The sequence below is a fragment of the Cariama cristata genome, unplaced genomic scaffold (genome assembly GCF_000690535.1).
Source record: "Cariama cristata isolate BGI_N322 unplaced genomic scaffold, ASM69053v1 scaffold9355, whole genome shotgun sequence".
In the NCBI taxonomy this organism is placed as follows: Eukaryota; Metazoa; Chordata; class Aves; order Cariamiformes; family Cariamidae; genus Cariama; species Cariama cristata.
Window position 1 is genome coordinate 58415 of NW_009619253.1, and position 16710 is coordinate 75124.

Genomic DNA, 16710 nt, shown 5'->3' on the forward strand with positions numbered 1-16710 from the left:
GAAGAGCCAACCCAGCTTTCATTGTTAGTCACACAATCCTGGATGTCCGAGTGTGCCAGGCACTTCCAGAAGGCAGAGAAAGAAGGTCCCAAGTCCGGGTCCAGCAAGTGGGTGCCTGCAGCTTGGTCTCTGCAACTGGTCTGTGCCAAAACCAGAGAGTCAGGGCGCTCTGCACTCCTGCACAGAGAAGGCTGGAGCCTGGAGGGTGGAAGAGCAGGCAAATGCTTCCCAAGGGGCAGGGCTGACAGAAAATTCTTTAAATCCTGCTTTTAGTGGCATAATTATTAACACACTATTAGGTCATTCCAACTAGGTAAGTAAGTAGACTCCAAATGACATAATTTTAAAAATCAGAGCTCATTCTTTACTGACAATTTTGCAAGAGAAGTTGGGATCTAACAGTCTGAATTAAGGCCATTAAAAATTAATGGAAAAACACTCATTTATTCTCATCGGCTCTGAAAGTAAATGGATATGGAAAATACTTTCCTGCACTAGGGCCAGGGTCTGAGCAGCTAGCCAAAGACCATCATTAACTTAAACAATGTCTCCTTAACTTTTCGTGTTTATTTTACAGAGTTCTTGTGCCATCAGAGTATAAATTGATTATACCACCTTTGCGTAGAATAAACAAAACAAAATTTAAAATTACCTATAAACAGAAAAATTATATGTAACTGAAAATACCACTAGCATTTTCAGACATTAAATTATTTTCTTCCACAATGAATAAATGACTTCCTTAAGCTTTCATTTTAAGCAAGTCCTGCTTCACCTCTCTGGTCCAGCTCCAAAAGGCACTACAAAAAAACCTGGACATCCCTGATGAAAATTAGAAAAATCTCTCAATGCTGGCTCAGGAAGGTTTCCCTCTAAGGACTTCTCTTGAGAGAAGACACAACCACAACACATCACAACTACCCCAATACCTGTATCAAAACAGGATTGTGCATGCTCTGAGAAGGGAGAAGACAGAAGCATCTCTGTCCACTGTACCTACCCTGCATATAGACTCATGGCAACAGAGGTAGCATTTTCTAAACGTACTGAATTCATAGAATCATTATGGTTGGAAGAGACCTCAAAGATCATCAAGTCCAACCGTATTCATTGAAAGATGTAAGAGGTGTATAAAATTAAAAGCTTTAAAAAAAATGTAAAAAACATCATCACATTTCATACTGAAAATAAGGAACCAAGGTAACTAAATAACAGTAAGAGGATACAAGGGGAGATACTGATTTGCAGCTTACTATAGAGTCATATTTTAGTGCCAGCAGCTGTGGTTCTCCATTTTGTAATAGTGAACATTACCTTTCTACAGAAAAAACATCTATGCCCTCCTTACAAGCTGGAGTTAGGCTACTTCCAAAGTCAATCTACAAAATGCTTTGAAAAAGCTTTAAAACAAGTCTGACCTGTTTTTAAGCAGAAATTACTGTTTTAGTTTCCTGCAAAAGTCATTAACACCTGTATAGTACTGACACCATGCTTTCAAAATAAAGATAGGTCATCTTACTTTTAATTTCACACATGCACATAAGTGGTAAACATTCAGAGCATTCCTGTTAATGATGCCATCTGGTGCCTCCCATAATTGTGTAATATTCAGCCTTACAAACAAGATGTAATGGCAGCAACACACAAAACCCACTGACATTTACAGTAAGGAAATTTATTATCAACCATCAGTTCAGAATGACTGTGTTTGCATGACTACTGGTGCAATAAAATCATCACCTTTACCAACCAAGTGGAGGTACAATAAATAATGGATTTTAATCCATGCACGTACTACAAAAGCATTAAAAATTCATTGCTCAAGCACAATAGCATTTTAAGCAACAGTTACTTCTTTAAAAATTAATACTAGTTTGCTGGTTAAGTGAAAACTATACATGCCAAGCCTTTGTTTGTAATACCAATGTGTTTATATACAAATTATAACACATAGGAATGCTTCTGTTTTAACTTTGATACATGAATCTTGATATTCAAAAAGCAGGGAATTCTCTTGCCCATCCTACCCAGGCTTTCTTTGCTATATTTATTCTCTGTTATCTTAATGATTACAAAAAAAAAAAAAAAAAAAAAAAATCCATCAAAAATCTTTTACATTTTAGCCAGTTTCAGTACATTCCAGTGCCTCAAGTGAATTCATACACAACTGAAATTGAGCCAAAATGAAACTTCCTATTACTACTGATTTTCTACAGTCAGAACACACTTTGCTATAAGGCAGACAGCTATAAAGTAAAACAGCACCAACAGCTTTTCTTAACCACTCTCAGTAATTCAGTGCACTTTCAACTCTTCTAAGGGAGTACAGTTGGAGAGAAGGCATCCATAGAAGCACAGCTAACTATTTCTGTGGTAATGCATACCAACCATGACGGGGAATGGATACTTCCCAGCTCTGTAAGCTGCAGCGAGATGTGCTCTTACACACATTTGCACTTCAGGTGGGCATGCACTCCAAAGCAAAAGCTTTGTTGCTTTATAATACTTGTATCTGTACCTGTCCACCTTCCTGACATTTCTCTTTGGATGCATAAGGCGAAAAACCTTCCTCCCTCAATTTCTCTCAACTGTTTAGACAGACGCAAAAAGCTTTGCTTGTTCAGAATAGATTGTTCTGTTGCACACAGCCTCTCCCCTCTGTGTTTTAAAATCTGCTTATTTAAACTCCTTGTTTTTATTATCTTTTAAATGGAACTGAGCTAAGACTTTATAGCTGCTCTCTCCAGACTAGCTGGGACTTGCAGTCATGTGTTGCAAATGTCTCTTCCTCCACTTTCTTCCACCTTGACAGCAAGGTGTTAATGGTCAGCATATCAATTCTGAGTCCTTTCTACTCCTTTTCCTTGATATAGGTCAGGATAATGGAGTATGCTCCATCTGAGCTTTTGATCCAAAATACTCAAGATCCTGTTCAATTTTTTTTTCAGTAAGAAGTACTGAGGAGTATGTAGCCAGATATGTCTCAACTACACAAAGACACTAAGAGTTAGGGCAATTTGTAATTAGCTGGCCTAAACATAACAAAGTAGAAGCTACAGAAAGCAAAATGCCTCAAGAGTTTGCTGGGGGAGACACTATCAGCTAGACAAGTTTCATATACAAACACCCATATATATCTGTTTTATTTTCCTTTTCAAACAAGCTGCCCTAAAAGTGAAAGTTTTGATGTTTGAAAATGTTTTATGGGTTTTTTTCAGTTTTACCTGATAGCTAAATTTATTTTTTTTTAGAAACCATGGCAAACATAGTCGACATATTTTATTTTGCTTTAAAGACCTCTGCAACTTTACAATGGACATAAAAGGCTCGTTTAATAGAGAATAGTCCAGGACAGTACTTACATGCACAATTCATTTGAGTATCTTCTGCAATACAAATACTATGTATGAACATGCACTTTGATGAAACAAGTTATAAGATTACTCTAAAACCAATGATGTATTGTTTAAAAAAATTTTATAAATATTAAGTGTTTTCCTCTCATTTTAATTTTTTTTTAATTATTTTAAACTGCTTTCAGGGCATTTATTCATAGCACTTGCCACAAGCATGAGTATAGACTCAAGTAAACACACAAAAACACATGCATACTGGCACTGAAAACTATGAAGTTAGCAGTGCCTTGTATTCCAGTTAGTTCTTGATTCTTACATTAACATTTACCATTTCTTCTGTGGTTAAGCTTGCAGTCTTCCCAGACTATAAACGGGAAGGCAAATTTTCAGCCTTTTCTCATGTTCTGGCCCCAAATGGTTTCATGTGATAACGCAGAACTACACACAATGTAAGAATACGGACAATAGGCCTGCTTCTCTTAGCTTCTAATTTTTGCAAGCCCCTTCTAGATGGTCCAGAGAGGCCACAGACTATGCATTTGCAAAACAGTACAGACCACTGATAATGTCACAGTGAAAGGTCCATGACTGCTTTGAAAGGAAAAGAGACCATTGAAAGTTTTGCTCAAAATGGTAAAGGAAAAATCCTCTTTTGAAGAAAAAAGGCTAGTGCTATTAATAAGATTAACTCATTACATACGAGTTAAGCAGACTTCGTCATTCTAGTGACAATACTTCAGTTCACATACCCTGTAAAGCAATGCAAGTATGAAGGACCAGAAGGATACCACCTCCCACAGCTGACACCACTGCTCAGAACAAAAGGTGGCACGTTTTCATGCACTGCATGACTGAATGCCACGTACCTGAGGTCTTTTCTTCAGATTCAAAACAGTATTTATCCTGGTAAGGTCCTCTGGTTGCTTTTCAGTCAGGCAAACCAACTTTCAACTAACTCTCTTGAGGAAAATTTATAATCTGCAATAGCAGATTAAAGGATGTAAAATGAAAGTTATTTTTGTTTGGAGGTTTTTTTCTTTTCAAAATAAAGGACTGCTGAGAAAGCACAGTGTTTAATCACACAGGAATTAAATCATGGCCAGTGAAGGAGAACAGAACTCACTGCTGTACAGGCATTCTCCCCCCAAGCCATTTCCTGGACATCTATCCAGCCATTCTGGCAACACTCAACTCTTGAACAAGTTTAAAGCCGACGAGCTCAGAGAACACAAAGCTCAGCGGAGCATCTGACTTGGCTTTTTGCCTGACACTCCTTCACACACTACTTCTTGTCCCGAATTAAACATTTCCTGTAATCCACCTGTAGCAATGCTTGAGAAGTACAAAATTAACTGAGAAAGTGTTGGGTTTAGCTGTTGGGTTTTTTTAAAAAAATAAATTTGTACAACACTGTATGGGCTTCTGCAATGCTTTAATAACTTTTCTTTCTTCTTTTTATGAGCCATAGCACAAAAACCAACTCTGAACTGTGTAATAAAACCTGACAGCTTGAATGCAGCCATGAAATGAAAAAAATAATAAACCCAATAGCATGAATAATAATGAATGGGCAGAAATAAGAAAATAATTCAACAGATGTGTGACATTTTTGTTCTTCATTGTGGATTTGTTGTTCTTGTTAATTATATCACCTATTCTTCCCTTTTATTGATAATTACATGAAGCAGATGGATAACAAAATGCTCCCAGATGGTGAGAAAGCAAACAAGTTTACAAATTGTTTATTTATGAAGAAATCATTAAAAATTATTTCATTATCTGTAGTTTTCTACTCCACCAATAATTACATGCACTGTAAAGGCCAGCAGCACTTTACAAGATTTAGTATTCTGTTGTAACCAACTGTTTTTTAACTTAACATGACTGAAATGACTGACAGATGTGCAAAACACAATAATAATCTAATCTGTTTTAACACTGTGGGAATTAAGACTTTGAATCTTTGGATCTCCTGCCAATTGGCCCTTCAATACTGGTTACTGATTCAGAATACAAAAAAATCTGAGATTTCCTTTTGATATGGAACAGCTGTAGAAAGTGTTTGATCTAATGAGCAAACAGGACCTTTTTCAGGTCTGTGTCCTGAAATCCTAGAGCACAGCAGATGTATGGCCTGATGCAATTTTGAGCTAATATGTGGAACCTCTGATACACTTGCTGCAAAGGCACAGGCTGAACAGGCATCCCAAAGTCCAGGCACTTCCAGGACTGGATGCAAATAAGATCGTTAGCATCTGTGCCATTCCAGAGGGCTGCAATGGGAGACAAGGGAGTTTAATGCCTCCCCTCTGTGCCTTCTCAGTCAATCCTTACCCGATTTATCCAAATCTCTTCAGTAGAGCAATAGGAGATAAAGTTTTGTAGGAACAGACATACAAAATCAGCAGCAAAATGTATTTGCCATCTCAAAGAGTGGGGTAAAAACATACCTTGTCATTAGTGACTGTTATAGGAAAATACTACTATGTGTGTAAGAACTTGCAGCCCTTTAGGAAATGGAGAGCCACTGGTTGGGAAGTGACAGGTCTTCTGATGCAGAGATGAGGCAGCACAGAGTTGTGCTTTAAGAGAAAGAGAGAGTGAAAAAAACTTGTGGTTGCCTTAAAACATATGCAAAGTTTTAATAAAAAGGCCAGGCAACAGAGAGGAGGAACAGGTAGAGTTCCTAAACTCTGTATTTCTTCTGAGTCACAGTCATTTTAACGACAAGCAAAGAGGCAACACAAACCAAAAGCCTGGCTCAAACTAGAAACAACACCGAAACAACGAAAATATCACAACGACACAGAGAGAAAAGGGTGGCTGGAAAACTGCGGTTACCTAGTGATTCAGGTAATGGTAAGTTATGTTTTCATATGATAGATTTACCCTTAAAATCCAGACATTTCTCTACCTTACATCTAGCTCTCCCAGAGAGACTACAGGAAGAAGGACCTATGCTTTCTTAGACACCACGAAATACAGCTCATGCTGCCTGCTAGAAGCATGAGTGAACAGGCCAGGAATCCATGGCAGGGCAGTGCATGGCATTTCCCCCTTTTTGATTTTTCCAGACACTGCAGTAGAACAGAGATTTGACAGAGGGACAATGAAAACAAGTTACCATGGACTTTATTTCTGGCGCTTATCTGTCTGTAACAACCGATCCAGACTTGCAGGAAAACCATCTCTCTAGCACAGCCAAGATCCATCTGGACTGGCAACGCATGGGAATTAGCTGACGGCAAAGGTTTTCTGATTTAGATTGCTGCTTTCACTTCTGGCTTTGGAGGAAGGCAATAGGAAAGAGTCCTTGTGGGTCCTGGTCGAGTTATCTGTACTAGGTCAATATTTATGAGTGAATCTCTTCATGCTCGCAAGCAGGCTGGAATATATTAAAGAGCTACACAAGCTGATTGAGCCCCAGGGCTCCCACTGTGCAGTCTCTCTAAGATACTAAGTCACTAATGGCCTACAGAGATATATATGCACAAATCAAGAGCTGTGCTTAGACACTGAATGGCTGAGCTGCTGAGCCCCAAGCTGTTACTGGTGAAAAATAAATTTTGCAGCAAGAGAAGGAGAGAGATAGCTCAAAAAAGGCTGGGACAAGAGCAAGGCAGCTGAAAAAGCAGTAGATGAGAAGCAGATGTTGGTGGCTAGATATCAAGGGGCATCTTGTGGGTATCAAAGCAAGAATTTCATTACAACTATCTCCATCATAAGTGATACTCAAGCAATTAATTAGGACAGGCAGTCAAATGAAAATTTTACATTTGTGAAATTGACTTGCATTTACAATCTTTGTATTAGGCACAATCAGGCACAAAGTGGGCATGAGTTACCATCAGAAAGAAGTGCTTTCTAATACGAGAAGGCAAAGCCCCCTCAGCTAAAACAAGCTTGGTCAGCTAGAATAGAGAAGTGTGAGGAGCTGTCTCAACTACTTGGAATCCCTGCTTGCCTAAATATTTTAAGATCCTGCAAGATCCTGCCCCTATCTTGTTTAAAACCACCGTAACAAATATGATAACAGATATTTTCTCCCTACTGCTATCCATGTACTTGCTGGTGTGGAGCCTAAACAAATCGAGGAGCTGCTGACAGCAAATTACATAGTTTTAGAACAGCCTCAGACAACTTCCCACCAATTCTTACTCTAGCCTCTTTGTCTGCCTTTCACTTTTCTCTCTCTCTTCTCCACACTTTCCTTAAGACATTGTTTTTCCATTTCCCTTTTACTTGACTTCCCAGCCTGCTAGCATCTTTTGTGACCAAAATGTGTCTCACCTTTTCTCACAGCATATTTTAAGGTGACAATTCTTACGCTTTCCATTTTGCAGAGTAACCACATTTAACTCCTTGGTAGGATATTTTGCTCTTTGCAACACAGATTGTGCCTTTCTGTTTACAGAGTGTCTGAGCAGGCCTTTTGATCACAACAAAAAGGTAGAAGTATAATAATTTTGTGCCTACTGGAATTTGATTTTATAAAATACACTTCATTTTATTTGCAACTTAGCTGCAGGATGTTGCAGGGAAGTACAAGATTATTGATGGGGATCAACCTTCCTTTCTGAAACATTAGAGAGAGGGCAAATGCCTTATGCCTGGCTGCTGCCAGAGCTAACAAACATCCACAATCTAAAAGCAGCACCAGCTTATTACTTTTATGAGTACACTCAGTCCCCTAAGGTAGGTTACCTCTTAAGTTATAAAGCCTTCCCAACGTATGGTGGCCAAAGGTCATTTCATTCACTCAGCAGAAGAGTCAATTCAGCTTTATACAGTTTCAAATTCTTGGTATTTCAGAAAACTACAGGCAGCAGTAGTGGACTAGATTTATGCTCAAGTTACCACCTAGGGATCAACCCCAGATGTCAGTTTTGATAGAACACAGCCTGTCAAAAATCTATAATTAATGCTCGTGCATATGCATGGCTACTTACACAGTGGCTAGCCTTTTTTTTTTTTTTATCAAAACTCTGTTATTGAAAATCTCGCACATTTTATTAAATAGAAATTCATTAAACTATTGAGATTTGTTTAAAATCTCACTACCTGCAACTCTCAGAAATCCTCAGAAAGCACCTGGAAATGGAGCAGACAAGAGATTTGCAACTCGCTCACACATAAGATTTTCCAGCTCCAACAAAAATGCTAAGATGAGCTCTTCTAGGAAGAGAGCAACAGTTCCTTGTAAATATAAAATAGGAAATAGTTTAAAGAAAAGCATCAGATAGTTTATTCTGCAGAGAAGAGGAAGGTAGGGATGTGCACGTTGAGGGAAGACTGTTCAACAAAGCCAAACTCAGACCAATGGCTTCAGCCACGTTCTGGATTTTGCTTTGCCAACTGCTGCCTAATTAAGAGTTTTGGATGCCAAAAATTACTAACTGTGAAAAGGAGAGCACTAAAAACATTATATGGGAGCCCATCTCAGCCAACTGGAAGTTAGTACACAGACATAAAGTTCCCTAATTATGTTTCTTTAGGAAATTACAGCTACCTACTGAAAGTATCCATCACTAAGGGTGTTTTTCCTAATGTTTCAGCTTTGCTAGTTACTCTTGTGAGGAATCATCTTAACATCAAATTTTAGTGACTTAAATGTAAGACAGAATAAGGTGTAAGTTATTTAACAAATGAAATTTTAATAGACTTTTCATTTAGAATGTCCGGACTGCATGAGCGCTACACAAATCAGAACTGTTTGGTAGTGAAAGCAATCTTTTTCCTTTGCTGTCAAATCATTCCTGATACTTTGAAGTGTTCTTTGAGGGCATCTTGCGCATGGAAGAAACCTGACTTTGGGACCGAAATACAAAATTTACTTAAGCAGTTTCTACAGAAATAGTCAGAAGCATGACATTTTTCCACTTGCAGACCATAATACCCAAATAAACTTATCAAGAAGAAGGGGTAAACAGCAAGTCAGAGCATTTAAAATGCATTGGGAGTTTGACAATGACATCATGAAAAAATAATGCTAAAATGTAATCATATAGTATGTAAATGTTACGGTTCAGCGATTGCTGTTTGTAATGTGTTTGAAATTCCAACTTAGAAGAAGCAATGGTTGTGCAGAAGCAAAGCTGGGATTGTAAGGGTATGGACACCATGTTCAATGTAATTAAGAAGCAACCTATCAACACTAAGATGGTAATGCCATCCCATCTGCCAAACCCTGCATTAGCTGGCACTATGCCTCTTGCCTGCTGCTGCTTCTGTTAACCCACCTGATCCTTGGAGACCTGCTCTGATGGAGCGTTTACGCCAAGCTCTTCCAGAGGATAGACAATCTGTCGTCTTGGTCGCACGGGAACCATGTAATGAAGGGCAGATGTCAGGGAATGGGCACAGGGATTCTGAAACTGAAAGACAGCGATCTATATTTCAGCAGAGAGAATGTCAGAATAGTGCATCACAGATGTCTGTTGTATGGCTTTGCAAATACAAAATTCTTAGCTCTGTTGGCTAAATCCAAGAGAAAAATCAGCAAATAAACAAACATACTCAGAGCAGAGGAATGAATTGCAGATAATTCCTGACACTAATGAAGATAATTATGAGAGTAATTACATTACTATCTCTGTGGGAATGACAGATAAACAAGTGGTTTGGTTTATGGGATTTTTCAGCACAAGTATTTTCCCCAGGAGGATATTTTTCTCCATAGTGATCATGAATCAGCTTGATTTGACCTCATTAAGCTATGTTATCTGCTTACTGCTAACCTTTGCTTGTTTGGCAAAGAATGGTTATGAATTTATATACAAATTCTATACCGACTAAAATGTCAATTTAATCCAAGTGATAAATGTTAATAAACTGGCATAAACTTGAAGTGAACAAAAAGCCTAATGCTAGTGTGAATAGCATGGATCATCAGAAATAGCTGTGTTCCATTTATTACAGCGCGACTGCCTCTGTCATAATTCACAACATGAAAGGGAAAAAAATAAATAAGAGAATTACAGGAAATAGAGAATGAACATTAATGCAAACTAAATTACACTGAAGTACTGTTCCATCCACCAATATTGAAAAAACTTGATGTTACTATGTTGAGTATGGAGTAAAATATCACATTTACCACTTAGTAGAAAGCAATGATGAGCTAAAAAGTAACTTAAAGGAACTCTGTAGCCTGGAAATAGACCAAACTGGAATCATTACTAAGACTTAACTTTTCTCTTCTATCCACTGCCATTACACTGCATTTTTGTAAGTGCCTTTTAAGAATCTGAGAACCTAATGCTACATAAGGACATTGGTTCCTCAAGAGGACACTTAAAACTCGACAAAAGTGCACAGGAAAATACATCCTTCTGAAAATGTACTTCTCTCTAACCTGTCAAAATTCCTATGTTAAAAAATGCGGCCATTTTAAAAACATCTAAGTCACTGAGGACAGAACTCATCTCAGTCACCATCTAAAAGCTAGCCTTACTTTACCTAGCCATGCAGACACCCCCCTAGACTTAGAGAGACGAGCATCTCCGGAGGGGAATTCTTTTCTTCCTAAGATAGGTAGTTATGACAGACAGATGAACTGCCCTCTGGATGCACCGTGTTTTCTCCAGTAACGCTGGCAGAAGCCTAGGTGGTTAGGCTGGGCCAGATAGTAGCTTTAGATGGCTACACATCAATGAGTAGACATGGTTGAAAAATTTTACCTTGTGTTTCCTTTTCAGACATGAGACTGACGACAAGACACATACATAAGTATTTTTGAAAGAATCTTTTATTTTGCTTCCACAAATTACATTCTTCTCAGAAATGGATTTTCTCACACAGCATTAGGTTCTCATGGTTCTCCTGTGACACTTGCGGAAACACAAGTCACATTTTCAATGACAATGAGGTGCCTAGGTCCCACTGACTTTTGAAGAACCACAGTCTAGAGTACCTAAACCACTTTTAAAGAGCTCTTATAAATGACCTGGATATGTTTTTAATATTATCCCCTTGCATTTACTCATGCTACATTATGCCCAGTGACATGATTCCTTTTTTCTTCCCTGCCCTCCACTTCATCCTGAATCTGAACAAAATACCAGTACCTCTCAAAATTAATTATGCAGCTGAGTGGCAGTATGTGGGACAGGACAACTTGATTAGGTTCTATTATTAAACTATGACAGGAAATACAAATCATTGTTAAATATAAAGATACAATATGTGCTTTATACCTTGTCATTTAAAACCTGATTGGTAAGTGATTTGCAAGTGACAAAGGAATACAGGGTGTATTGGCATGTTAAAAACAATTAAATAAAAAACAATTACATAAAAACTACTGTGTTGGTCTCCTCAGTTGATGAGTTCTGAGTTTCTTGTTTCTTCACCTCTACATCCAACACAAGGGCAAGAAACCAAGTCAAACCCAAACTACAGCTTACAACTCAGACACACAGTCCTAACTTAGGCAAGAGTGGGAATACTGGATGCTTGCTACTTCATCGTAGAACCAATCCATTGGGAATGGACAGGAAAGGGCAGAAACTTGACTGTCAGTACTGCAGCATATTTAAGGAGGGGCCCAACATAATGCACAAGGCAACAGCAATACACAAACCTCTGTGGGTGAGAAGCAGATACACTTCTCCCAGAAACAAGTGAGGAGGTAGCAAACAAATTATTCCTCCACTGTGCTGCTCCCAGGGCAACATACTAATGTGTGTAACTTAAGACATCTAACTACATTAAGAGAGCACTTGCCGTAGGATTCTCTAAATTCAATTAAGAAACAGACATTTGCAGAGTGATTCAGCTTAGAAGGAGCCATCCCCTAGGAAGAGCTTCTCTCTCTTCACAGTCTAGGTAGAGCCAAGGCCAAGTACACTTCAAATTTCTGCTCCTCCACATGCTTCCTGAAGATACTGCGTAAGCCTGGACTGACTGAGCGTGCTATGGACTAACCCTACAATGCAACAGCTGTATCTGTGAGTGCAGATCATATCATGCAAGAAGAAAAGAAAGTACAATTTGCTGCAGGGTGCTAAGAAAATTCCTGTTTACAGTCATTCACAGAAGCAAAAAGAAAAACAAAGTGAGCAAAGGTGACAATATTTAATGTAAGAAATACTAATAACTTTCTCCTTACCTTGCCTTCCACATACTGTGGGTAAATAGGATAGTAAAGAGAAGATTTGTGGGCCAAGCGAAGAATCTCCTTTAGAAAGTGCTTTGTATAGTGATGAAATATAGGATTTAAGACAAAGTGGTAAAGATGTCCATGTTCCTCTTGCTGGTGGTGATTAAAATCAATAAAATCTTCAATGTTGTAATGTGATCGAATATACTCAATATCCTGGAAAGTAAGAATTTGGAAATCAGCAGTGATGAAACAGCTACGTTTACAATATTTTAGCAAGTGCCAATGAGCTGCTTTCTATCAATTAAAGAACTAGATTTGAACACTGAAATTAAGTGCCTTTGAGAGCTGCTCTCAATTAAAGCACGCTGACTGAACATGTTTTTCTTGAAAATCTTTTCATTGTATCAAAATCTATTCTTGCAGCTTGCCCACCTTTATTTACAGGGAATGCGTATTTGATCTTTTCACAACAATGTCTGACACAGGTTAATAGACATTCATGGAAGGGAAAAAAAACAAAAACCAAAAATAACCCAAAACACAACTCTGTTTTGCTGAGTTCAAGACAGAGAAGCCTAGACTGTCCTCTCACAAAACTTAAACTGAAGAAGGGGAATTTTATAGAGAAGAGCTATGTAAGAACTGCCCTCCCAAAAACCTTCCCCATTGAAGTGATAAGCTGAGATTTTTGCACATTTATACACTGAAAAGAAATTGCTATATCCTCTTATCTCAATGCTCTTAATATAATCAAGAGCTATTTTTGAAAATAGGAGTGACTTCTCTGTTTTAAAAACTGAGCATTACAGATGCTGAACAATCTAAAATCTGCCTTTTCAGTCATAGCAGAATGCCACGAAAGTAAGCCTTAAAGAATATTTACTTTTCAAGAATAATGTGCAACATTGTATTTTTTTTTTGGCACTCCATTAGAGCATATGCTTTTTATTTGGTTTGAAGTTAATTGCGCGATTCCTAATCACTCAGAATCTACTGTTGGAGAAAAAGGTTAAGAAAGCAAATCTAGAAGGACAACTACTACTCTTTGCAGTATGTGTGGCAAAACTGAAAATTAGAGGGCAAAATAGGTGATTATGAACATATTTAGAGGCAGAATGGCTTTGTGCTAAAGAAGCAAAAAGAGGTGTTAGGCATACTTTCAGAATGCAGCAGCAGCTTCTTGCAAATAATACCTTTTTTTTCATCTCTGTGTCAATCATCTATGAGAAGGCAAATAATACAATCTACATAGTCAGGAAAGAGAGAAAAAGTTTATAGAAGCAGTATCTTTTACATATACTTTCTGTTAGGTACAGATACAGTGGCAAGCACGAAACTCAGCCTTTAGTGTTGCAGGCTAAGTGTTCAGTTTTCATGTAACACAGAAATATAATTTACCATTTCATCTCTAATGACAGAAATGCCAACTATTTGATCCGAAACTTCTGCTATAAAAGCCTGTACTGGGATCCCATCCTGCAAGGCAAAAACAACATATGCGTGTTTCCTATTTCAGGAGTAATCTTTCTTTTTCATTGTAACTGTATTTCATCACATGATCACAGTTAAAATACCTTCCTCCCACTATAGTTCTATACACTACCCCAATTTAACCATTCTTCCTTAACTCAAGGCATAATGTTTAAACAGCATGTATGGCCAGACCCTTGACCATGCAGAACTTTACTGAACTGAAGTTTCAGTTAGGATCTAGCTGCTACAAGAATGCCATAAGTTCAGCCACTAACAGTCCTGGGTTAAGTTCTGATCCTAGGAAAGAATATTAATTAAAACAGATATTCTCCATCAATAGTTGTATAAAATGGATTTCTCTACAGCTGTATGATTGGTAATGATAGTGCTTGGGATTTTGTCTACACAGCATTTTCCATCACACAACAAAAATGCAGATGTTCCCTTCTGTCTGATGGACATATGTCTGGCCACATTGTGGGAAGGAGAAAGAGGCTCCCACCATGTGACAAAACCCAAGTACATGTTCATCACGCAATCAGATGTGCATGCAAGAAAAAGCAACAATGCAAATCAGGCTGTGGGTGGCCAAAAAAAAAATGCATCCAGCCTGCTTCTGTGCCTGCATTTGAGAAGCCTCAAAAGAAGAAGGTAGCTGGTATAGGTCACAGGTGAGATTAATTATCAAGTGAGGCCTATAGCGACTATTGGTACTGACTTGAGTACCTAGTTTACAGTAATGTAATAAATTCTGGATGTTTTTACCAGTATTTATGTATTCTCTTGTAAGTATATTCACAACAAATACTCACTGGATCCCTGCGAGCCACAGTAAACATCTTCAAGTCATTCATTATACGTTCATTCAAGCTAAGGGTTTTAATGAGCATTTTGACACCATGTAGGTCATTGGTTGTTGCCCTTCTTACCTGAAATGACCTACAAAAAACCAAATAAAAATGAGAGTAATAGTTCACTCTGTGACAAATTAAAGACAATTCCAATGCTTAAGACAACATGCCTTCCACAAGCACTGAACACATCTTTTAGAACTTGAAATTGATTGCTGTATGACTATTGTTCCAAATGTATATATCAACTTACTGTGCGATAACATAAAAGATCACACAACATCTACTCAAGAATGCTGCTTTAACTGCTACTAAACACTCAGTCTTCCTGCACCTGCAGCCCAAGCCCTAGCTATAACCATAGATATCACCTAATCTTCATGTCAGTAAGAGCCAGCAGAGAAAGGAGGCAAAGCATCTTTTAAAATGAAAGTAGAATCTGTAACTACTGACACACATGGGGAAAAAAAGAAAGAAAAGAAACAGAGAAAGATAAGAAAAAAGGAGAGGGAGAAAAAATAAAACAGAGCCAACAGGCATCCTTGGATATGGTACAAAAGAAAGCCAGTAACATTCATTTCTCCAACAAGAATAAATTACTAACATTTGTGTCAGGCCTCAGTTCTTCAAATAGTAATACAGGAGGATAAACTTAAATGAATAAAATGCCTCTTTGAGAAACATAAGATTGCCAATTAGTAATCACAAAACAGCAACACCATATAAAAAAGTCTGTGCAATGTATACAACCAGCAACATCAGCTACAGACAGGAATATCCTGGCACTTGTCTAGTTTACACACTCTGTGACAAAACATCTTCCCACCCACTAATTATGAAAAAAATTTAGTTCACAGTGACAGTTTATAGCAGCTGAGGAACTCTCTCACATCTGTTAAAGGCACCAACCCTTCCTGGTTAAACAAGGGTCATATAAGAAAGACTTAGAGAGTTCAGTTCAAGGACCTGAATTACAACTTAATTTCCAAGAATTCAGTTCTTGCACCCAGTTAAAGTCTTGTGACTCACGTAGTGTAATTTCCATTCCTGTTCTTCTTGTTTTCAATTTAAACTTGTATGTGCTATGCTTCAGCCTAAGTCACAGTGAGATTGATTTTGTGGAATATGGTTTTAATGAATAGCACTAGTACTTTAAAAATACCCAACCTAAACCTACCAAATATCTGATATGTTATGGGAATTTTCACAGCTCAATCTCATTGATTATTTTCAACTTGATTATGTGAGTGTTCAAAAGCATACATTTGATTACTAAATTACAAACTAATCCTGAACTTCTAAATGATCATCAGCTTAGTTTCCACATTTGTTAATACACTTCCACAGACAGTTAATTGAAAGATCAAACAAGTGATGAGGATGATGGTCAATAAGACCAGCAATACCATTCACTCTGCAACCCATGAGCATGCTATCTTCCTGCTGATCCACTGAGCCCAGCACGTCAGGTTTTTCTCCCCACCTATGTCGAAGAGAAGGCAGTTGCACCAATAACAAACTACATTTTTAATATGACAAAAAAATAGAGCATGCAAAAAACTGAAACCCTTTTAAAAAAAAAACCAACCAAACAAAAACCCACTAGATCCACCGTGAGTATGAAATAGTAGGAAGGACTATCCAAGATCTGTGCTCATTTATCTTCCAGCAGTGAATTAACTCATTCTAGATGCCCAATTCCTTTGACTGCTCAGAGACCAGGACGCTATTATTATTATGCTTTTTAGTGAAAATTGAGGGAAAGTATCCATTAAGCATTTCAGCCTATGCCTTGTCATCTGTTATTTTTTAGTCCTTCACTGTTAAGTAGCAGACCTATACTTCCATTTGCTGCACTCTCGCTTTTTGTGTACTTAACACTTTTTCTTATTCTTTTTACAACCTTTACTAATCAGTATCTCATTTT

At 37.9% G+C, this 16710-nt stretch overlaps 1 protein-coding gene across 1 annotated transcript in view; it reads right to left on the bottom strand.

Annotated features, from left to right (window-relative positions):
- CFAP61 (cilia and flagella associated protein 61) overlaps nt 1-16710 on the bottom strand; it is a gene marked incomplete at its 3' end in the record, with an annotated part of 91584 nt that overhangs the window by 46319 nt on the left and 28555 nt on the right. Inside the window, exons 12-15 of the mRNA XM_009701163.1 lie at nt 14745-14871; nt 13858-13935; nt 12466-12672; nt 9596-9745 (exon numbers count right to left, since the gene is read on the bottom strand). Of these exons, the coding sequence (XP_009699465.1) occupies nt 9596-9745; nt 12466-12672; nt 13858-13935; nt 14745-14871 (562 nt within the window). The remainder of the gene's footprint in view (nt 1-9595; nt 9746-12465; nt 12673-13857; nt 13936-14744; nt 14872-16710) is intronic.